This window comes from Colletotrichum siamense (genome assembly GCF_013390195.1).
Source record: "Colletotrichum siamense strain Cg363 chromosome Unknown KSG_Cg363_contig02, whole genome shotgun sequence".
Lineage (NCBI taxonomy): Eukaryota > Fungi > Ascomycota > Sordariomycetes > Glomerellales > Glomerellaceae > Colletotrichum > Colletotrichum siamense.
This window is the reverse complement of record NW_023501015.1, coordinates 3,950,389-3,973,298: the sequence shown is the minus strand read 5'-3', so window position 1 is coordinate 3,973,298 and position 22,910 is coordinate 3,950,389. Positions and strand designations below refer to the sequence as shown.

General features: G+C 55.8%; 7 protein-coding genes across 7 annotated transcripts; 5 read left to right on the top strand and 2 right to left on the bottom strand.

The window, feature by feature from the left end:
* Positions 1-4,219: 4,219 nt before the first annotated feature.
* On the top strand, positions 4,220-9,313 carry CGCS363_v003018 (uncharacterized protein; the record flags this gene model as incomplete). Its single annotated transcript, XM_036634867.1, has 5 exons — positions 4,220-4,634; positions 4,690-4,816; positions 4,871-5,182; positions 5,250-6,539; positions 6,589-9,313. The coding sequence occupies 5 exons, from the start codon at positions 4,220-4,222 to the stop codon at positions 9,311-9,313; spliced, it is 4,869 nt and encodes a 1,622-aa protein (XP_036500761.1).
* Positions 9,314-11,250: 1,937 nt separating this feature from the next.
* On the top strand, positions 11,251-11,997 carry gpi15 (Phosphatidylinositol N-acetylglucosaminyltransferase subunit gpi15; the record flags this gene model as incomplete). Its single annotated transcript, XM_036634866.1, has 1 exon — positions 11,251-11,997. The coding sequence occupies one exon, from the start codon at positions 11,251-11,253 to the stop codon at positions 11,995-11,997; it is 747 nt and encodes a 248-aa protein (XP_036500756.1).
* Positions 11,998-12,072: 75 nt separating this feature from the next.
* Positions 12,073-13,641, bottom strand: DEG1 (tRNA pseudouridine(38/39) synthase; the record flags this gene model as incomplete). Its single annotated transcript, XM_036634865.1, has 1 exon — positions 12,073-13,641. The coding sequence occupies one exon, from the start codon at positions 13,639-13,641 to the stop codon at positions 12,073-12,075; it is 1,569 nt and encodes a 522-aa protein (XP_036500755.1).
* A 575-nt stretch (positions 13,642-14,216) lies between these two features.
* Positions 14,217-14,911, top strand: rhoA-1 (GTP-binding protein rhoA; the record flags this gene model as incomplete). The annotated part of the gene is made up of 3 exons (XM_036634864.1): positions 14,217-14,284; positions 14,354-14,567; positions 14,630-14,911. The coding sequence occupies 3 exons, from the start codon at positions 14,217-14,219 to the stop codon at positions 14,909-14,911; spliced, it is 564 nt and encodes a 187-aa protein (XP_036500754.1).
* A 99-nt stretch (positions 14,912-15,010) lies between these two features.
* On the bottom strand, positions 15,011-15,576 carry rpc17 (DNA-directed RNA polymerase III subunit rpc9; the record flags this gene model as incomplete). The annotated part of the gene is made up of 2 exons (XM_036634863.1): positions 15,011-15,319; positions 15,442-15,576. 2 exons carry the CDS (start codon positions 15,574-15,576, stop codon positions 15,011-15,013), a joined length of 444 nt encoding a protein of 147 aa, XP_036500753.1.
* Positions 15,577-17,585: 2,009 nt separating this feature from the next.
* CGCS363_v003013 (Ribose-phosphate pyrophosphokinase 5) lies at positions 17,586-19,219 on the top strand (the record flags this gene model as incomplete). The annotated part of the gene is made up of 5 exons (XM_036634862.1): positions 17,586-18,302; positions 18,373-18,398; positions 18,530-18,734; positions 18,788-19,091; positions 19,143-19,219. The coding sequence occupies 5 exons, from the start codon at positions 17,586-17,588 to the stop codon at positions 19,217-19,219; spliced, it is 1,329 nt and encodes a 442-aa protein (XP_036500760.1).
* Positions 19,220-21,879: 2,660 nt separating this feature from the next.
* Positions 21,880-22,835, top strand: CGCS363_v003012 (uncharacterized protein; the record flags this gene model as incomplete). Its single annotated transcript, XM_036634861.1, has 3 exons — positions 21,880-21,984; positions 22,093-22,590; positions 22,665-22,835. 3 exons carry the CDS (start codon positions 21,880-21,882, stop codon positions 22,833-22,835), a joined length of 774 nt encoding a protein of 257 aa, XP_036500759.1.
* Between the last annotated feature and the right edge of the window lie 75 nt (positions 22,836-22,910).

The following is a 22,910-nucleotide window of genomic DNA, read 5'->3' as shown; positions in this document are numbered from 1 at the left end:
GGTACAATTTGCACGTCAGATACATCACGCTGTCAAGCTGGGTGCCTGACGACCCAAAGATGAATTCGCATTAGAAGCGGCTACCCGAGCTGAGAGGTGTAGCGTGAAAGTGGTGATGGTTGCCGCGGGGGGGTTGACCACCCGTTCCGGCGTAGCATCGTGGACGCGGAGGAGGGCAAAGACACGTTACGTACCTCTAGCATGTGGCATCAGTTCGGCCGTCGCTCCATTCAATGCTTCGTCCATGAGGCGGCGTGGGATGAACCCTGTCGTGAGGATGCAGCCATACCTTATTGTGTGCTTCGTTCATGCACGGGGAAGAGGCCGGTGAGGTTGCATGCTGTGCCATTGTGTGCGGTGTGGGATCTCATTAGCGGCCGTGAGAGGAACAGGAGACGGCGAGGCTGTTCCAACTCCAAGTATCATTGGGCTGGCATCAGACGGTTTTCAGGGGTTGCGGCGTGCAATTGATATCCGGGGTCTAAAGAGGCAGACCCGGCCAGACCCATCGGTTCGAAAGGGTGTGAAAGAGGAGCGAATTGGAGAAGCAGGCCGGAGAGGATGTTGAGCCGATGCGGTGAAAGTCGTTCATCTTGCACCGAGACATTCGACGTGCTTTTGCACCTCGTCGAATCAAGGTGATGTAATGAAGTGCATCCCATTGAATGCGTGGGATATTGCGATGGACCGAGATATTGACCCAATTCCCCACAACGACAGGTAGGTAGAACGAAGGCTGGTTCTGGGCAGACAGACGATAATGGGCGAGCTGAATTGGAGCCGGATCCGAATGGTACAGACGTCTATCTGATACGCATCCGACTTGGGGGCATGTGTCGTGCATAGCAGTCGTGGTAGTGATCGGCCCGCAGATGTTGATGAGCCAACGGTAGGCGAATGCAGTGCTGGTGCTGGTGCTGCTGCAGCCTCAATCCTGGAAATAGTCTTGGGGCTGCATTCGCGGATGTGGGCCAGCATTTCACGCAGCAGCGATTGCACCTTGCCAGGCCGTTGAATCGCTCCATTTGTGTGCAGGCGAGACAGGGCGAGAGGGGAACACAGCACGAGCTCCGAGCAGGTCCAAGGTGGAAGCGGGTGTGGGGATCGGTGATGGATGGTGGCCGCCTATGTGCCGGCCAGCGGGAGGAGATTCCAGACCCGCGCCGGCACAGCCGATGGCGAAGGAAGCAGGGTGGCGTCCGTCCGAATCTGGCTCCTGGCACAAAGGGGTCGATCGGAGACGTAAGGTGAAGAGTTTGAAGACGGTAGCGACGATGATAGGAACGGGGACGACAGGGACGAGATAGTCTTTGATGGGCCATGTTCTAGAGTGCGATTGACGAATGGCGTTTGTGAGGGATGGGCAGAACAATGCCTTTGACGCTGATTGAAGAATGGGCAGCGAAACGTAGGACAGGAGGGTCGGTCGGTGGTGGCTGGTACGGAGGGGTTGTGTGCGTGGGATGGAGACTGGACGTGTGTAGGTATGAAGCAGAAACAGCTCCCGCAGAGATGTGCCGTGCGTGGTTGACAGCGAAAAGAAGCAATGGGCGAGGTGAGTTGTTCGTCGCTTGGATGAGGTGAAGTTCGTGAGGTGGCACAGACGGGGAAACAGCCACAAGTAGCGGCTACCTCTGCGCTTGCCGCCGTTGCGCCGACGAGAGGCGGCGGCGGTTCGTACCGACTACTGAAAAGCGGGTCGATGTGGAGCGTCCAACGGGAAGTTAAAGGGGACGAACCAGTCAGGAGCATGGCCATGGATATCCCTGCAATGCAGCTGCTGAACACAAGGCACATGCGGCTCCGGATTGGCCCCATGCAAGTTCCTTAGGCGCCATCACCCTTTCCTCGGCGCGTAGCTGTTCAACCCCGGTCCCCTGTCACCACCTCACAGCGAGCACAGCTCGACAGCTGTTCCCACCTTCTCTCCATTTTTGACATTGGCCCCGTCTCCTCTCCCTCTTTGCGCTGCCTGCTGCGTCGATTGATTGCTTGATGGCTTGCTTGCTTCCATGCTTCAGGTCGCTTCGTCTTCCCCCAACCACGCGCATTTGCTCATTCCCGCCGCTCTTCGTCGGCCTCCCTACCCACGCATTCGATAGGCTCTCGAGCCCGTCAACGAGACCGTCCTAGAGCTACTAGTGATGGCTGAGGAGGCGAATCAAGGCGACTTGTACCAGGATTCACCACTGTGACCACCGCCGAGACGAGGGGAGTCATACCACTTGCACCACTCGCACTCACGCTTCGCAGACGGGACACGCAGCCTCCGTGCACCTACCGCGCATTGCGCATGTCACAGCAGCCTGTAAGGCACATTTGGCGCTCCCAGTGGACAATGCCTCTGCTAGGATAGGTATTGCTGCTTGCTTTGATAATGCGAGCTCAAATCATCCAGGGGGAGCAAGCCCCAGCAGAGCTCCAGAGCGAGACACGCTTGTTGGAAACAGCCGCCCGCCAGACGTCACTTCCAACCAAACACGGGACGATGCGCTTCTTCATCTGAGGTTGATCCATTATGCTGTTTGTCTTGCGAGGCCAGGGTCCAGAGAAAGCTGCTGGACAACATGGCTTGGCCGGGGCCGTCGCAACAAGCAGTCGCAGCAAGCAACGCAAGCTGGCTGAGCGCCGCCTCGCCTCGACTTGATAGGCTGATATTCCTGTCCCTCCGCGTGCACATACGCACGCGGGCAACATCGCAAGCAGCAAGTGGTAATGGGAGCAGCAGCAGCAGCAATGCCAGCAATGCCAGCAAGGCTAGCATCGCAACGCAGTGCCGGTGCAGTGCAAGTGCAGTGCGGTGCAGCGCAGCGCAGCAAGCAGGAAAGGAAGCGGAAGACTCGATGCGAAATACTCGAATCACCTCGACTCGCGAGAGAAACTAGCATCCAAAGACCTAATTATGGCAAAATATTGATGTACTGCCCTGCTCAGACACACACAGCTTGCCTCGACTCTCGACAACCCGCCCAACCAGACCCCCCTCTCGCACCTCGCCCATCTCCACCATCCCTCGAACCCCGGTCGACATGCTGCATTTCCCCCAATTCTGACCCCCTCGGCACGCAGTGGCTTGCACCTTGCGCACCTTGTCCGGTCCCCTCGACTGGCCTGACAGGGTCCGTCGTCGACGACCACCCCAGTCTGGTCTCCAGAGCCATGCAGCGTCTTGGCTTGACCAGATGAGCCGGACCGTATCCGCTCCTAGACACCTCGACCTTTCAACGAAAAGCTCTAATTTTATGGTCAAGGGCTGATCGTCCAGTGACAAGCCATCTTCACGACTTAGGCGCCATGCTCCATGTTGCTTGACTCTCGTCCTATTTGGCTCCATCACATCCCCGTCCACCCCCCCTCAGGCGCAACCTCTCTTATTTTCTATCGGCCTTTTTTCGATCCTTTCCTTTTTCTTTCCCTTTTCTGTTGCTGCTGCAAGCAAAAGGGTATTCTCTGCTCACCAACACCTTGTGTTGCAAAAGTGACAGAACCAACCTGCAAGTCAAGCGCCGGCACACCCCCTCGAGCTCACCTTATCCAGTGAGATCTCGCTCTGCCACCAACAGTGCCGCCTTCGACAGAGACAACTGCATCTCTTCACACCCTCCGACTGCGTCTATAGCGTCTTTACCCCCCCTCAACCCGTCCCGACAGACTGTAACCTGTAACCATCTTTAACACCCCGTCTCCCAGAATTTTATTTCTTCTTTCCCTCCTGTCCTACCTCTCTCTACCTGGTCACCCGCTGTAGACCGAGAGGTAATAACCCCGCGCCGTAAAAGAGAGACACTGCCATAGCACGACGACACAACCACCACCACCTGTACTACGACGGCAAGCCGACGATACCGCCTTTTACGAAAGAAGCCTACGCCGAGCATCCGCAACTCTGGAACCCTGAAACGTGGAAGGACAGCCGGTCCGGGAACGGACATTGGGAAGTGCTTCATGTGATGGTTGAAGTGGAAGAGGTGTAGCTTCCCGACTGTTCTTGGTTCGCCACGAAGCAGCCGGACGGGCGCTGTATTGCCGCGGATTGGTGAGTAGACCTGTCTCACAAAAGTCATGCACGCTCTTCTCGGGTTGAAGTGGCTCAGAGCGCCCCGCGGGCAAGGACCTGCGGTGGTGCGGTTCTGTGGATGCCGTCTTCCTCAAATGCGGCTTGCCGGCTAACATCGCACCGGGTTGCAGATCGAAATCCGAAAAAGGATATAGTGCCATCATGTCCGCCTCCGCGAGAAATCGAACCGGCACCGTCAGCTCCGGGAGGTCTTCAGCAAGAGGTCGGGGCAATGAGATGCAAGACTTCAACATGCCGCAGCCAAACATTTTGCGCTACTTTGAGCCATGCGCTGCCACGGCCTCCATGTTCTTGTATGCGCAAGGCTGCTCCATCGTCTGCTGCCACCACGATACCCTCACAATCGAGAGGCGATTTTCGCGGCACTCGGACGAAGTTCGATTACTTGCCGTTGACACCCAGAGCGAAGTCGGTGCCGGAAGACTGGTCGTGAGCTACGATGCGGGACAAACCGCCATCGTTTGGGATCTCATGACGGGCGACGAAGTTGCTCGATTCGCTTCATACGAACATTTAACAACCGCCGCATGGATGCGCAACGGCAATGTTGCTTTCGGTAGGTATTCTGTTATCATTTTTTGGGGACGGAGTAACAGCTAACATGAGCAAAGGCAACACCCAGGGCAACATCATTCTGTTTGAACCAACAACATCAGAACATATCTCCTCGAGAACTATTGACCAAATTGCAGTGACGGCACTTGCACCGGCTGCAGACTGTCGAACGTTTGCAATTGGGTAAGCTTGGCAGAAACACCAAGACGTGGCTGCATGAGACTGACCCCTCGATAGGTACCAGAATGGCTCCTTGCTGGTTGCCACTTTGCAGCCACGATTTACCATTCTGCACAATCTGGGCACATCGCGAGCGCCGTCACCAATTGTGACCCTTAACTGGCACGCCTCGTCGTCCCGGCAGAAGTCGGACATGCTGGCGGCCCAGACCCACGACGGCGACCTCCGGGTCTGGAGCGTGTCAAAGTCGTACAGCAGCGACGACCCGGCCAAGGTTGTTCGAATCCTCAAGCGCACTGACAACTATCAAGCTGGACCCAACTGGATGGGCTGGTCAAAGAACGGCCGCATTATCCAATATTCTGACTCGTACGTCATACTCGCCACATGGACCTACGCGCGCGCTTAGGATATGCACTGACAATCATCACCTTAGGGAAACGCTATCATGGGATGTCCGTACTAAGCATGTCACTTACGACAGCATCCCAACGCTTGAGCATGTCAGAGGCCTGGCCGTGTACGGCCCTGGTGCCAGTCTATTCACTCTTGGCGCGAACAACACCGTACAGCAGTTCGACCTCAACACTCCGTCCATCATTGTGGCCAATGTGCAGCACCCGGCTAACTTGTTGCCGCCGTCACCACCCGTCTCGATCGAGGAACAGCAATCGCAGAAGACGTCTACCACCATCGCAACTGATTCCGATGCCACCTCCGGAACCATTGAGATGGGCATCTCTGAGAGCGACGAGGACCACATGTCACCGTTCGACCGCATCGTCGGCCGGAAGGAGACGGGCAGCACGGGGCCCAAGATGGCGCTCGATCCTTATGAGGCCGACTCCGCAAGCGCGGCTTCTAGCCGCAGCGGACATTCCATGGGACTTTCTGCAGTGTCAAAGGGTTCCGACTCCGGATCCCGGACACCCGGTGTCTATCCCTCTTCGGCCATCTCGCGAGGCACTGAAAACACTTACATTTCCGTCGGATCTTCTCTGCCCTCGTCTGCCGCGCCGTACCAGGAGCGGGACATGTACTCAATGAGCGGAACCTCGATGCTGACCGGCACTTCGATGTCTTCATACCGGTCGCGCCGCTCCAGGCCATCGCGTCTGCGAAACGAGGTCATTCCGAGCCCCGTTGATAACAAGGTTGTAGACCTCTTCAAGTATACTAGGAGCCGGTTGAGCGACATTCCTTACAAACACCCGGCCATGTCCGACAACAGTCGTCTTACTAACGATGACCTTCGCAAACAAATGCTGAGCACCATCTTCGGGTGGAACAAGGAGATTGAGGACCTGATTAGGGAGGAGTTGAGCCGGCACAAGAGCGGTGCACCTGCCCGGATCCTTCTTCTCAGGTGGCTTGGAGATCTTGACGCCGATGTTATGGCAGCAAGCTCATCGTCCATGACATCATCCGACTGGATGTTGCTGGCTCTCAGCGGCATCGGAGGTCAATCATCTCAACACAAGCTAGGGCGCACATACGTCCAGAGGCTGCTTGAGCATGGTGATGTTCACGCTGCTGTTACCATTTTGATTGGCATGGGCGACCACAGCGATGCCATCGAGATTTACGTATCCCACAAGAAGTACATGGAGGCTCTCATCCTGACTTGTCTCTTCTTCCCCGCTGTCTGGGAACGACAGGCATCCATCATCAAGAAGTGGGGAGAATGGGCGGTCATGCATGGACAGCAGCAGCTGGCAGTCCGATGGTATGTGTTCCTCACACTGACTTTGGCCATTCAGCTAACCCGATACTAGTTTTGCTTGCACCGGAGCTGAGTCCGATGAGCCTTGGACTTCTCCTTCTGCTGCCCAGGTCACGTTCCAGAGCATTAACCAAAATGTCAACCAAAACATTCCTGAGATTCTGTCGCCGCCTCTCTCACCTCCTGGTGTCAACCGTGGACCTCAAAGAAGCATCGCCAAGACGTCTGCGCTGAAGCTCATCACCACGTTCGGCGACCAGGGAGGCAAGTCAAAGTTCTTCTCCCAGGTTGATGGAGGCCAGACCCCGATTGCTGCCGGTCCTACTCCCATCGCCGACTCGGCTGTCTCGCCCGGCGGCTTCGACGTCACGACTGCGTTCATTCGCCCGCCCAACCGCAGCCAGTTCAATACGCCAAACTCTGCCAGGTCCGGTACCTCTGCCTTCAGCCGCAAGCGTCTTCCTTCCATCGGCGAGGTTCCAGGTGACCTGTCGCGTGAGCAACTCAAGGCCGAAGGGGGGGCCATCCACGTACGCATGTCGTCGGCCGAACAAGACAATCTCGCTGCCGGCCTGACTTTGCAGAGGGCCGCCACGGCTAGCCCCATGATGATGCGCGACCAATACAAGATGCTGACCATTCGTTCGAGAGACCCCCCTCCCCCCTCTCCTGATGCCAGGATGATTATCAAGATGGAAGGTAGCTTGCACCAGCGAAACGGCTCTCGGGACCGTAAACCGAAGGGACTCCAACTCGATTTGGAAGGCCTCGACAATCCCATGGCGAACGAGACCCTCTCCCCCGAGCAGTCCATCTCTTCCTCAACCCGGTTTCACTGGCCCTCTCGACGACGTGGTCCGGGCTCCGTCACCAGCTCCGTCAACTCTCACTCCACCGCTGGCAGGAGCTATCGTAGCAACACCACTGGTGGCAAGCAAGACTATATCCATAGTCTCGACACCGCCCAACGCCTTCAACAACGCAAGCAGCGCAGCCGTCATGGAAGCCGAGAGGGTAGACGGGACGGCTCAAGCGGCCGAGACCGTGAGCACAGCCGCAATCGCAAGACGGCTTCCCGCGAAGCCTCAGCGGAGCGTGGCCGAGCTTCAAACCGCACTTGGCCCAAGCCTAAGCGTTCTCCCACCTCACCCATTCCTATGTCGCCTGAGGACCTCATCAACCTGAGCACCCCCAAGATGCTGCCCGAGTCCATGGATCCCGCCACCGTGAGGAAGGCAAGTACCAGCCGCAAGGTAGCCAGCCGTACTTCAAGCCGAGGCAGTCAAATTCGCCATAGAAGCCCTGAAAGCAAGCACCGTCCTACTGCGCTGGACCTCCGGGGTCGTAGCCAAGATCGCACCGGCTCCCACGTCAGGTCTCCTTCATCACCTCTTCCCCTTTCTGCCAACCCTGCGCATTACCAGGGATCCGAAGATGAGGAAGACTTTGCCTTGGCTGTTATCGCCCAAGAGAACTTCCGGAACAGACACAACAGGAGCACAAGCCAGGTCGAGTCTCGCAAAGCACTTTCTCCTGAGCTCATCAGAGAGTTCCCCCAACGTGATCGATCTGAGAGCCGACGTCGCCACGCGGCTGAGAACATTGAGCAGCCCCGCGATGTCCTTCCTGTTCAGACCAAGTCGCGTGCTCCGTCGACTGAGCATGCTGGAGATCTCAAGGCCATGAAGGATGAGAGACAGCGAAAGAAGGAGGAGGCTGCCCGCGAGCTTGAGGAGCGTCGCAAGTCCTTGGCACAACGCCCCTCAGCGCCTCCCATTCCTCATCCCAACCAGATCCGCATCGGCATTGAGCCGCCGCCGAACAGCCTCGATCTTCCTCCCCGCAGCCACACTGCCGACTCGCCTTCGGCCCATCACAGGAGCATGTACGCCCGCAGCTCCAACGTCCACATCGGTCTGCCGGCAACCCCCAAGGCTATGCGCCTCATCATCGAGTCCGACAAGGAGAAGGCAAAGAACATTCCGGTGCCTCCGATCCCGGCCACCTTTGCGCAGCGACACTCTCCTGTGACTTCGCCTAACCAGAAATCTCCTGAGAAAGAGAAGGAGGGCGACCTTCTCACGCTCCTCCCGCAGACAACCTATCAGCCTCCAGTCCGCGGTATGATTCCTCGCAGCATGTCTGCTCCACCGATCGACGTACCCTCTCCCAAGACCAGCGGACCCAGCGCACTCTCACGCGGCCCATCGATGCGACGAGGAAACTCGGGAGAAGTCCATCTCTTCCACTCCAGGCGCGCCTCCCAGGAGGACAACGACCACATGAGCGTCCCGCCCCCGCCACCTCCTCCGCCCATGCTCAAGGAGCTGCAGCACCTCGCCATGCCGCCTCCTCCGCCGCCGGCGCCTTTGCCATATGCTGCTCACAACGGCGCTGGCGCCATCGGCTCTGGCATGATTGAGATCGTCATGGACGATGACGAACCCGCCACCGCTGCGCCCATGGACACCACGGTCCCCGTCATCCCGGCCCCGGCTGCTCCCGCATCCAAGGGTCACAGCCGCGGTCGCAGCTTCAGCGAACGCGAGAACGGCTTTGCTGGCCGTATCTCCAAAGCCACCGACCGCTTCCGATCGGGCAGCCGCAGCCGCAAGGACTCCGTCGCCATGCGTCCCAGACAAGACAACTACGAGGTTGCACCTTACGAGAGCGTGCCCATGCCCGTCAATTACGGTCGTGAGACCTTGAGATCTCCCATCAGCGCTCAGAGACAAAAAACGCTTCCCACCGGTCTCAACGCCAGCGACCTCATCTAGGCCATGCCAGCCTACCAAACACCCCAACCACAACACACCTTAATATTCACTTATCCCCCTTGATGTTTCGATTCAATTCGTTGCATGGCGACTGGCGTTTTTCGATGAACCTTGATACCATTACTTTTCGACGACAGAGGAACACGACCATTCGCGGTAGTGCAGCATCGTCTCCGATGCCACGAAAGCCGACAGCTGAAAAATTCCGATTAGAAAGCGCCGTTTTGTACACTTCAAGTCTATCCTTGATGAATACTTTTGTCTCGAGCGCAGAGCGATTTTACTACTTATTCTCTTTCTTTCTTCTCTACAACCTATTTTGTGTTTGCTGCATTTCTTCCTTCTCAAATGATGACTGATGATGGCTGGATCTTGGACTGGGCAAAGCCGCGAGGCAAAGGACAAACATGATACCGTGAGCGGCGATGTACGTGATAGGACGGACACGCAGGCCGGGGGAGGAAGAAATCTGGGAGATGCGAGAAAATGTATGTTGAAAAAAAGGTGAGGGGCTTGAGACAGGTCGACGCCGGCCGTCTCGCCTCGTTTTCGAGATTGGAAAAAGATGGAGGGGGAGGGGACCGAAAAGTGCTGGAAACGTTCGTCTTACAATGTTGCCCCACGGCATCTTTGTTCATCTAGTTGGAGCAGGGGAGACATCCATCCGCCTGCGTTTCTTTACACCTTGATTTTTTTCTGCTTCTATTTCTTGCTTTCCTCTCGTCGTGAGAGTGTCTATTTTTTTCCCTTTGGTGAGGATGACAGTGTATGTAGTTAGTTGCTCGATTCAGGATGGCCACGTACAGGCTGAACATTGAGAAGGATGCAATTTGACATCGAGTCCGCACTTATATATGAACTTTGAACCAGACCACCTGCCGTGTTATTCCAACTACGTTTCCTGAGAGCTCCTTGGTCGTTCCCGCCATCCTCGTCGCCTGCCGCTGTTGCCGTCTGCACCAGGCGGGCTCTCTAAGTACAACCTCCAGTTTACCTCGGTGCACTAAGCCGATGAGACAGAGCGGGACGGTCTCATTTGAACGTAGTTCGTCTGATTTGATTGATTCAGGCCCTGGCGACATGCGCAAAAATAAAACAAAAGCTTTATGTTGGGACGAATCGAACCATGTGTGTAGAGCACTGTGTACATCGATCCACTGAAGACATCGCGAACTTGCAATCAGCGGACCAAGCACCACCACCACGCAATCAATCGTCCACATACAGCATGCGACCGACAAAAGTGCGTCCATTTATCGTGTCGCCTATCATCTACGAAGGGAGCATGCATGCACGCATGCATGGGAGCGAGTCGTCATAATCAATCTCAAGAAAATCAAAAAAGAAACGGAGTTGACATCTCCATCTTCAGCCACTACCCCAAGCCCCTAGCGATCGTAATCCAGCACGCCATGCGACGGTGAAGATGCCTCTGCAGAGTGAAACCTCCCTCAAGTATCATCTTCATTGCTTAGGGCTATCGCAGCATCGCAGGTTACCCGTGCGAGTGAGTAGCCACCGCGGCATTCGCACTGGGCGCCACTAGGGGGTTCCAATGGATATGGGGTAGCGGGAGAAGAATAATGAAAGCCTTCAACCAACTTGACCATTACAGCCGGTAACTTCCGCCAACTAACTGAACCATATACCCTCCGGCGCTGGTGGGACGTGCGCAGGCAGTCGACGAGTGGTGGAGATTACGTCAGCTGCACCTTGGTGCTGGTGCTACTGGCACTGCTGAGAGGCGCGCGACAGGGGATGAAGGTAGCTGATCGCCAACAGAGCTTCGAGCTTCGACATCCAAAGTTGCAATTGCGCATTCGTTCGATGTCGAGGTAACCCTCAGAGAAGATCTCGTCTTCTCAAAGCTGCCGCAACACCAATGGCACGATAATTACAGCCCTGCATCCTCCGCGACACCCGGCGCATCGCCCAAGATGCTCACGACCTCCCCGCGCCTCCACGTCCGGCGCCCCTCGCCCACGACGGCCGAGTTCACCGTAACCACCCGCCCGCCGCCGACCCTCGCCGTCAAGGTCCTCTCCCTCCTCCTCCTCATCCTGCGCATCCTCGTCTTCTTCTCCTCGATCCTCCTCCTCCGCGCCGCCTGGGTCCAGTCCCCCAACGCCGCCTCCTTCCTCACGCCACTGCGAAGCTCGCGAATCCGAGACGAGTACGCGGAAGACGGCTTCTTCTCGGGCGAAGCGCTTACGCAATTTCTCCGGCTCGTCGACGAGTCCGTCCCCGGCCGTCTAGCCCAGCGTCTCGTCTCCGCCAACACCGTGCCCCTCCCCGTCCTGGTCGCAGGCTGCGTAGTGGCGGCGTACGCGACGCTTCTCAGGACGCACAAGACCGAGAGCCTGCTTGTCTTGCGCGGGCTGGGCATCCAGACGAGCTCGTCTAGCGGGAGCTACCTCTACGCCGCGGCGACGCGCTTCATACCGACGGAGAAGATTCAGGACGTCCTTGTGAATGAGGCGTTCAAGGGCTTCGAGGTGCGATACTACCTGATTGTCATCGTCGAGGGGGAGGAGGACCTGGTTGTTGTGTTTCCCCAGATCCTGCCTCGAAAGAAGATTGTCGAGACGGTGTGGAGGGGTGTTAGGGGCTGTCTGTGGGAAGCAGAGGGCGGCGGTAGTTATGGCGGGGGCAATCGCAAGATAGACGAGAGATGGCAGAGCTGAACAGGGGCTCGCGTAATGAAATCATGAACTTTTTCCTCATTATTTTATATTTTAATTTCAACAGGATGCGGCATCTTATTCATCCGCTTCAGCCGCAGCAGCCGCCTTCTTCGCGACCTTGGCATCCTTGATAATCTTCCTCCAGTTCTTCGACTCCTTCATCTCCTCAGAGTTTTTGAACCCCTTCCTCTGCGCGAACCGATCGTTGATCTCGGCCGGCGTCGGGGTTAACTGCTTCTTCATAATCGGGACATACTCCCCGGCCAACTTGCCCAACGGCCCGCCACCAAACACCCTCTTCCCCTTCGCCTGGCTCTCCGTCCCCTGAACCTGCCCCGACACCAGGTCAAGCAGCCTGTTGGCCAGCAGCTCGTCCATCTTCTTCGTCCGGTAGTACGTCCACAGGTTCTCCATGATGTCCGCCTCGCCGTACACCCACTTCAGCGCGTTCTCGCCCTCCTGCGTCCGACTCTCCCTGTCGCCGGGGAACACGCAGTTCCACAGCACCAGCGGAGTGTCGTTGGCGAGGTCGTAGTTGGGCTTCCTCGGCGTCTTCTCAATGTCTAGCAGCTCCGCCACGAGCTCGGGCTTCTCCAGCCTCTGCCCGACGAGGAACAGGATCGAGACCATGTGGCGGATCTGGTGCCATAGGAAGGCCGTCCCGCGGATGTTGAACGAGTACACCTTGGGCAGCTTGCTCCCGTCCGCGGAGCTGAGGCCGAGGTACGGCAGCGCTGAGCCCACGTCCTTGACCTCCTCGACGCCCGCCTCGAACATGCGCCGCTCAAAGTTGGTGATCTGCTTGCCGCCGTCCACCTTGCAGAAGTTGCGGAAGTCGTGGTCGCCGACGAAGAGCTGCGCCGCCGCGTCCATGGCTTCGATGTCGAGGTAGCCCTCCTTCAGGCCGTCTGCAGAGACGCCTGTTGTCGGCGCGAAGGCGGGCTGGGTGAAGAAGTAGCGGTACTGTCTCTCCTCGCAGGAGAACCGCGCCGAGAAGCCTGGCGGAGGGGAAGGACACCACGCCAGTATGCGGATGTCGTCGGGCAGAAGGCGGTTGAGGGTCTTGATGTAGTCAATCTCCTTTTCGTCTGACCACTCCACCTCGGGCTTCTTCTTGGTCTCCTCCTCGGTTTCTGTCTTTTCGGCGGTGCCCTCCATTGGCGTATCCGCATCCCCTTCCGTCGGAGCAGGGTCCGGCTTGGGTAGTGGCTTGCTACTCCTGACCCTCAGTCCAATAACCTGCCCAAACGCACTCACACCACGATCCGTACGGCCGCATTTTGAGTACTCGCAGCAGTCAAAGTTGACCACGGCCGGGTCCTCGGGGAAAATGAGACACGCCTTTGTGAGTGCGTTCCACAATTCGCCCTCGATGGTGGGCAGAGCCGCTGAGTCGGCGTACTCGAAACCACCATACCGCTTCCCCAGATACGCTAGCTTCAAGGCGATGAAGCGCGTGGAATAACGCGAAGGGTCGATCCCCTTCTTCGTCTTGCGCTTCTTTGCCGGCGGAGGTGCAGCTGCCCCGTCGACGGCCTTGGAGGCTGCAGCCTTCTGCTTGTCGAGTTCATGCTCGAGGTGCCGTATGCGGGAGATGAGACGCTCTTTTTCCCATGAGTCGTACTTTCCAGGCACCTCGGCCATCTTTGCGGCCTGTGAGGTGCTCAGGTATCGTGTGGGGGTGTGAGCGATGAGACGGGGACTGAGATGGTGGTGGTGGTGGCGTTGGCGTTGATGGGTGTGGGCGGGTAAAATCTTTCGGCAATCGTGTAATAGTCTGTCCAGGCGTCTCAATAACAGCAGACTCTGGCTTGGCGGACGATGCAGAGTTGAGCCCCAAAACAAACCGTGTAAGGGCCTCATAAGCCTGCTGCTCTTCTTCATATGACTCCGACGTTAAATTTTGGAGGGGTTCAGGCCGGCTCCATGCGGGTACGTTTTGGGCTGCGGGCTGTCACTGGAGGGGCAGTTAACATAGGCGTTTTTGAAGAGCAAAAAATTCGCCCATTAAAACAGAGTGTGGCTGATGTCTGGTCTATCAGTGGCTGGTTTCCACTTCGACTGGAGGTCTGGACCGGTGTGACGGGACCGGGGGGCCGTTTGGCGGGCAGTGCGTCGAACTGTGTCTGGACCGGTCGGCAGCTGAGCCAATCTGTTCCAGACATCCTGTTATCAGGACGACATCCGAGTCAATCCCGAACCCGCGGACAACCGCAGCCATGGACGGAGATGCCATCAAGATATTGCTAGTTGGAGATGAGAAATGTGGAAAGACGTATTTCCTATCGTGCGTATCCCTCCAGTGAAGCCCAGTCTCCACATGGGATGTCATCGCTAATGTGAATGCCGTGAATAGGAGATTGAGTGCTGGAGAAGGGACTGGCCCCATCAGGCTGCTTAGGGATATCGACCAACCATTCATATTCGAGATTAAGCTTGGTAGTACACCACATCGGCTGGAATTCTATGATACAAATAGCCCTGAGAACTGGAAGCTTCTTGAGCCCGACCTGGTCATCATGTGCTACGACATAAGCCAGCGGCTCAGTCTCATCAACATACAAAGACTAGTAGGTTATCTTGTCTCATTCCTTGAACCCTTTACATCTTCACAACCTGACGCCTGGGACAGTGGTTCAAAGAGGTCAAACTGTCCTTCCGCAGACCTGACCGCTTGCCTATCCTCATCCTAGGTTTGAAGCGGGACCTGAGATCCGAGACCGATCCCAACGGCATCATCTACCCTCAAGAAGCCTACCAGATGGCTCAGTCCTTGAGAGTAGACAGGTACATGGAGTGCTCTGCCATGACCGGGGAGCTCATCAAGTTGGCGTTCGAAGACATCTGCACCACGGCAGTCAAAACACGCAGTGAGGCGGGCGGACAGAGTGAAGGCGGCTGTGCCATCATGTGAAGGCTTTCAGTCTTCTATCGAAGGACTCGGCACAGGAGACGGCGACCTGACGTAGTCAGGGTCCGTATTGGGCTCAGCAGAGTGATTCGGGTTGGTCTCCTAGGCCGTGCCGTTCGCTTGCTCGCCGCCCTCCTCCTCCTCGGCCTCCTGGGGGAAAGATCCGAGAACCTCAGCGATAATGTTGACGATTTCTTCCTGCTGGGCTTCGTCGAAGCGCTCCGTCATCTCTTCGATGACGGTATTCAACGCAGCGACGGAGGCGGGACGGAGGTTGAGAATCATTACAACCTCACCCTTGGCGAGGTCATAGGGCTGGAGCCTCTCCAACAGCTGGGAGATGCATTCCGGGTGGTAGGTGATGGGGTCCTGGCAGAGCGGGTTGGGTGGTGTACGCAGGTACTGCAGGAGCTGAGCGGATGAGTCAGTCATGGGCGTACGTACAAGTAATAGATACCCAATTTTATTCATATTTTTTCTTCAGTGACATTTTCTGAAGAAAAAATTCAAAAACTGGTCATTGGGCAACGCACTTCTTTGGCCAGGGTCTCGAGATTGCCAGGGCCACGACGCTCTCCTCGCTTCTTTTGACCGAGCTTCTTCTCCGTAAGGTGCTTGTAGACCTCGTAGTTGGTGAGGACCGCCGTCTGAGCCTCAAGGATCTTCATCGTGACGGTGTACTTGGCGTAGGAGTTGGGGTTGAGGTCTCGGGAAGAGCTCTCCGTGGAAACAGAGAAGGTGGTTGGCTGGGGAGGACCAGGACTAGCTACCGGCAACGGCGGTCGACGAGAGGTGCGAATGCAAGTCGCGTTTCGGAGTTGTGAAAATTGTCGTGTCGGTGTGGAAGGTGAACAAGGCTAGACTAATGTCCCTGTCGCTCGAAATGGAACCTGGTAAGCGCACCTGAGAGGCCGGATGGTGACAGGTCGAGTCACACAACGTTGAACACCCAGGCTGGCCCTCTAGATGACGGTTCTTGGCCGAGTTCTGTCTGCAAGCTAGGAAACCAACGGAACCGGAGACTGGCAGTAAGCTCGGTTCAACGTCCAAGGCAGCTGTGAAACCAAACCAAACAAAAGACCTGCCTGGTCGGTCTGCCTCACGCAACGAAGAGAAAGTTTAGGATCCGTACAGCACCGCACAGTAGGAACAAGACGGCACGGTACACGAGGTGCAGTGCGGGTTGCCGTGAATATTTTTGCTACTGCCCCGCGGTCGCTGGTAAGGTCGTTCGGTAGTCACAATTTGCAGCAACCTGCATGAGACACCGCGCAATGGACGAGCAGACAGAGAAGAAAAAAAAAAGGCTGCATTAAGCTGCCCAATCACTCTGCCCAGTCCCCCACTCTCGCCATGTGCTAATGTCGCCAGGTACGTACTGATTAGGAATTGCGCAATGAGCGCAGGGAACAGCGTTGGCGGCTTTCAGTGGCCGCCGGTGGTGAGTCTAAGGCAGTTCTGCACCTCTCGTTTTTCTCATTCCCTCCATTCTGTGTCTGAGATTGGTCTGCAGAAATAACGAGAGGTATTTATTTGCTGTCATAAATGCATCACCGGAATGTGCAATCACGAGGCAACGAAGAGCCTGGGCTGCAGACTTCAGACCGTCACAGTCAGGATTGTCTGAGCAGAAGCCTACCTAGTTACAGGCGCATCCCATCTCAGTATCCCACGGCCGTCCCATGTTCACGATCACAGCGTTCCCTTATGCTGTCCGGGTGGTTGTGGTACCTGTACGGAGCTCTTTTCCGACACTGTCATGTTGCCGCGGCTGGCCGCTGTCATTGCTGCCGCTCCAGGTACCACAGCGGCCGTTCTGCGCCGCCCCCAAAGAGGCTCAGGGCCTTGCAACCACTAGAAACACAGTGCATGGCCAGGGCGCCACTGGCGCAAAATCTCTGCCAGAGATCGGAGTCATGAAGAGCACCAACCTGCCCGGACTAACCTAAACGAGCGGATTCTGCACCTGGCTACCCTGTGTGTCCTTCGCTTTCCAGCACTGAAGCACCCGTTTCCACCCCACCACGCAGCCCATTCACACCCACCTTCCCCCAGTCCACATGGTTGGCGACCGCACCCGACCCCGACCCCGATACCTGCAATCCACGTCCCAAACAAACTTATCCACTCAGAGATTTTCCTTTACAACTTCTCGACAACCCCAGCTTCAAAGGTATCCCCGCCGCTACCAGCTTTTCTTTCCTCGTCTTCCCCCCCCTTCCTCCAAATCTTCTCCTCGACAGTTTGTTCGTCATGCTGCTGTAGTGATCGCACCTTCGAGTGTCTGCCCTCTCAAGCCTTTGGCATCACCTTTCTGGACAACTTTTTCTGCGCCTACCCTCGGCTTCGGCACATTCCAAGAACCTGTGACGTCGCCTCGCACCCCACTAGCAGATATTTTTGACGCCTCAAGCAAACCCGAGACCGGCACTGCTCCTTCGCGATTCTCCATCCCGCACACGACATCCCACCACCACCAATATCCTCACCTCCAACCCGAGACCCCGCCTGCAAAGCTCTTAATTGTAGCTAGGCACATACAGCTCCTATTCTTCCGCCCTACTCGAGCCCAAGAGCTGCTACATTTCGGCTTGAACTCCGCCGGTTTCGCCCGACCGCATCTTCTACTTTCTGTTTTTCGATACCCCATCTTCAAAGCCCTGACACCAGCGACACCATGGTCCGCAACATCATTATCCTTGGTGGAAACACCCACCCCGAGCTGATTGACAGCGTCTGCAACAACCTGGGCCTTAACCCCTGCGAGCGCGTCCTCACCAAGTTCTCTGTTGGCGAGTCTCGCTGTGAGATCAAGGACTCGGTGCGCGGCAAGGATGTCTTTATTATCCAGACCGCCTCCGGCTCTGTCAACGACGGCTTCATGGATCTTTGCATCATGATCTCTGCCTGCAAGACTGGCTCTGCAAAGAGAGTCACTGCTGTCATGCCTTTGTTCCCCTACTCAAGACAGCCCGACGTCCCCTACAAGAAGGCCGGCGCGCCTCTCTCCAAGTCCGCCTCAGAACCTTCCAAGAACGGCTACACCTTCGAGAGCGTTCCCGCGACCCCCGCTCCTGGCGTTCCGCGCACCGCTGGGCTCACCAATGGCATCGACGGCGTTGCTTCCAAGCTGGCTAAGAGCAAGCTGAACGAGGAGAGAAGCAACGGCGCCAATGGCGGCGACTACTTTAAGAACGGCAACGGCGATGCCAAGGTCAATGGCCACGGCCGCAACCACGACTCGATCTCGTCGCAGGTCCGCTACACCACCCACGACTACGAGAACCAGAGCCAGGTCAACGGCTTCCAATCGAAGCCGGGATACAAGCAATGGGTTGCCCAAGCTGGCACTCTGGTCGCGGACTTGCTGGCTTGCGCTGGTGCGGACCATGTGGTATGTATTCCCCAAAATATCCACGGGCGCAACCCAAGAAGGATGTGCCCAAGACCTGCTGGCTCTAAAGCACTTCGCTAACAAACAACAGATCACGTAAGTTCTTTCTTCTGCTGTGTCGCGCTGTTTCGCGCGCAAGCTCATGCCGATTCCAACAAGAGCGCTTTATGGATCCTTTACACCTGCCCTTCGTTGCTTCCTTTCGAAGCAATTGCTAATGGTTGCAGGATGGATCTCCATGATCCTCAGTACCAGGGCTTCTTCGATGTCCCGGTGGATAACCTGTACGGCAAGCCCCTCCTCAAGAGGTACATCCAGCAGAACATCCCCAACTTCAAGGACGCCGTTGTCATCTCTCCTGATGCTGGCGGAGCCAAGCGCGCTACCGCCATTGCTGATGAGCTGGACATGGCGTTTGCCCTGATTCACAAGGTAGGTGACCTGTTTCTTTAGACGGAGGTGCGGGGACTCATAACTTGCCACAGGAGCGTCGCCCGACCAAGTACAGCGAGCAGCGCAATGCCAGTATGATGCTGGTTGGTGATGTCAAGGACAAGGTTTGCATCCTCGTTGATGATCTTGTTGATACCGGCAACACGATCACGAGGGCTGCCAAGCTCCTCAAGAAGAACGGCGCTACTCAGATCTACGCCCTCTTGACCCACGGCATCCTCAGCGGTGACGCCATCCCCCGTATCAACGCTTCGGCCATCGACAAGATTATCGTGACCAACACCGTTCCCCAGGGCGAGCACATGAAGGTGTGCCCTAAGCTTGGCTTCCTGGATGGTGAGTTTTCCCAGCTCTCGAGTGTCTCCCAGCTTCTGACTAAATTACCAGTTTCTCCCGTTTTCGCGGAGGCTATTCGTCGTGTCCACCACGGCGAGTCGATCAGCGTCCTTTTCCAGCACAACTAAAAGCATCATTTCATGGCGTTTGAAAAGATCATCGGCTTTTGCATCGGAGGGTTTATTGGATTCCACAACTACTTCTAGGGAGATTTGGGCAACAATTGTTGCTTTTACGGCGTTCAGCTCAGGAGGTGGTCAAGTGTGGCATCTTTTTCTTGCTTTGCCAGGGATGCTCTAGACGTTTTCTTTACTCTTTTACCCGGATCATCCACGACATTCTAGCCTGCTTCCGCTTGGAAACAGAGCCACTCACTGGCGGTCCTGCGTGGCCAGCCATCTTGCTACACACTACACACATAGGACCTCGTCTTTACGATGGAGGCTCTCTGCACAGCGGCCCGATTAGCGGTTCTTGATACTGCGGCCTTGCTATACACACTCTTATGCCCCATGGATCACACTGTTCCCTGTCTGCGATATTGGCTATTTCAATTTCTTAACGTGGGGAGTGGCGCGTTCTTTTTGCGGTCAGCGCTAGTTCGACGGCCCTTCTTTGCTGCAGGCCGTCCACGTAACATAAACACTCCGTAGGAACTCAGATGGGCTTGTCCTGGGGAGTTTCCGCCCGCTTGCGTATCGTGAGCGTAGACGTAGATATCGTGACATATGACTTAGAACTAGATCATCTAGCAATGAAGATATACGAAACCTCTGTCTGTTTGAACTATGTGGTACTGTGAATTATGGAATACGGAGATACTAGTGATTATTCTACAATTACCAACGTGGAATTAAGTGGAGGATACGTCGGCAGCGAAGTCGAAATTCCATGTGACACTACTGACTATGACTATCTGCCTGGTTCACCTTTGCTTGAAGATTTCTATAGCATTCACGGCATGGTGAGAATTCCCAGCCACACCAAGATGAGTGTTGCAACGCACGAGAAGTCGAATATCATCTCCTTTCGACTCTTTGTGCGTCCATGTTCGATTTCCACCATTTCATACCACAGGTACGCCACTGGCGTAAAAATGCCCAGAACAAGTGAGTACCTTACTAAGCGGTACAAGAAGGGCTCCTCTGGGGGTGTTTCCGTCGTCGGCTTTGGCGCGGTTTTTTGGCGGCCATGGTTGTTGTTAGAACGAGTAGGCCTAGTGTTGGGCGTAAGTGTCATCCGAGTACGACGCCGCTGCAAATGCTGAGGATTTCTTGACAACGGGCACCCGGAAAATTGGGAACGTCGCCGGAATGACCGAGCGTTTTTGACTGGTCCTGCGGCTGGGAAGTTGTAACGCTGTCGTAAGGACTGAGCGGTTGAGAATGGTGAAGCTGCTGGAAAGGCAGGACGCGGTTGTAAGAGCTGAGTTGTTGTGAATGGTCTAGCTGCTGAGAAGTTGTAATGTTGTTGTAGGCGAGGGACACGAGTTTCCATCGTGTGCAGAGTGATAGGTGGTGTAGGGTTTCTGAGAGTGCGCAGGGCCGTAGGGCGATGATGTTGCAACCACCGATTAGCTCCACTCGGCATGGGTGAGACAATGTTTGTACGCGGCTGCAAAGACGCAAAGTTGCGTCCAAATGCGCGCAAGGTAGTGAGTGGCCGAGTGGCCGCTCTCACCATTGGTAGGATGGGGGAGGGTTGTTCCAACAACCGAGCTGTGGGCGTTGCAATTTGGCGCAGTGCCTCGAGATTGTCAGCCAAATGGGATTCATTATTGGACTTTGGAGACTTACCAGGTGCAAAGTACGTTGATGCATGATTAGTTGGATACGATTGGTAAATGTATCGTTATCAAGTGTTGGTGGTGTAAGAGGAAGTGTTGTTAGATGGGATTTTTCCAAAGCTGTGTTGGAAATGACAGAAAGAATCTTAGATTGGGTCCGCGAAGTCTTTAAATTAATCTGCGGTCGTCTTTCGGAGTCACCTGTCGCCCAGGAGGGTGTGCCGTAGCTACCTTGTGGAATATTCTGAGCGTCCTGAGGTTATGTCTTTCGTACCAAGTTTCGCCAAGCCCAAGAACCAACCGGATTCCTCTTCGTATCTTAATCGGGCTCTAGCCTTTTCCGAGGTACTTTATTTCCACATTCCCTACCAGGAGAAAAAGGCAAGAGCTGTCCAAAAGGAAAGTTTCATCTGGACGATGATACAGAGGGGCGGATTCTCGAATGTATTCCCGATGAGTTTGCTATCCCAGTGAAGAGGAACAACAGTGAGAAGTAGGGGCGACAACAGGAACGATGGCAGAGACAATGCGTCTAATGAGATTCTAAACAGCCCGTGAAAGGATAATAAATGAGGACAGAAGAATACTACATATCAACAGTACTCTACCTGGTTAGCCAGTATCATTCGCAAGCCTTGATAGCAAGCTTCAACAGCAAAAAGGTAAAAGCAGTTCCAACATCTTAAGCTGCCTAAAGTCTCAAGAGCTATGAAACAAAAACTTTCGAATCAATCTTGGTAAGACCCGACTCGAGATAGCCAGCTCACAAGGTGGTGGGTGACTTGATGTCCAAGTAAAAGCCGGACACATCCATGCAGAACCGGCCCCGAGCCCCCACAAAATCCGGACGGGGCCGAATGCGGGGTGCATGTCCCCCGCTTATCTTATCGCATCTACCTCACCCAAGCTCTCCCCCACCACAGCCAAGCTCCTGTCCCTCCAACTACACCTCGGCAACGAGCCCAAACAAGCCACGGCCGAGACCGCATCCCGACGACCACGATGGCAACGCTCTCAGGCGCAGAGCGCATTCGCGCAATTACTGATGAGGATGGCATGTTCAAGGCCTTTGACACATACCCATGGAAGAAGGACAAGATGTTCCTGGTGAGCCACACCTTGACACAAACTGAGCACCGGATTCCGCACCTCTCTCTCCCTCCTTCGGCCGGCCCAGTCGTTTCCTATGGCGAGAGCTGACCGCGTCCATGACAGTCCGGCCTCACCGCAATCCTCGGCGATCCAAACACAGCAAACCCCAAAGGAACCCCCTCCGAACTCGCAACCCACGCCCGGATCTTCTACTACGCCTCGCGCATCGGCGTGACAATCGACTTCAACAGCTACAAAGACTGGCTCGCCCGCCACCCCGACCACATACCACCCGACATCCTCCCCGAAGAATACAAGTCCCAGTCGCCAGCAACGACCACAGCTACCGACGTGCCGGACCTCACGTCGAAGCTCAATGACCTCAAGACCGACCCCGAAACCAAGAACGACGCTGGAGCAGAAGACACGCCGTCATGGCAGGCCGCCGCTCCCAAAGGGGAGCTCTACGTCGAGCGGAAGGCTCCCCCGCAAGTAGAGGCTGACACCGAGGGAGGCGAGCCAGCGTATCCTGTCGGCTTCGCGGAGATGCTCCAGATGTTACAGAAGGGCATTCCTATCCCAGGAATAAGACAGATACCCGACACTGTCATCAGGGATGCAGTAAGTTATTTGTTATGGGATTCAATCGTTATGGGACTTGACATTCCCCGCTTCCTCGTACTTACATCATTCAGTGCGTCAAGCCATTTGGAAAGCGTGCGGTGCCAAAGAAACCCTGGGAGAAGGATGTACCAACTACAACAGATGCAGAAGCAGGAGACCAGCCTTCTGTAGTCGACGCTGAATTCCCTCCACTTGATGAGACTTCAGCACCAGAGGCTGATAAGTCAAGCAAGGACACGTAAATCCGTGGTAGATGGTAGGGATTTCAAAAACTGTCTTGCGGCGTTGGGTTAGATTCGGTGCATAAATTCACGGCG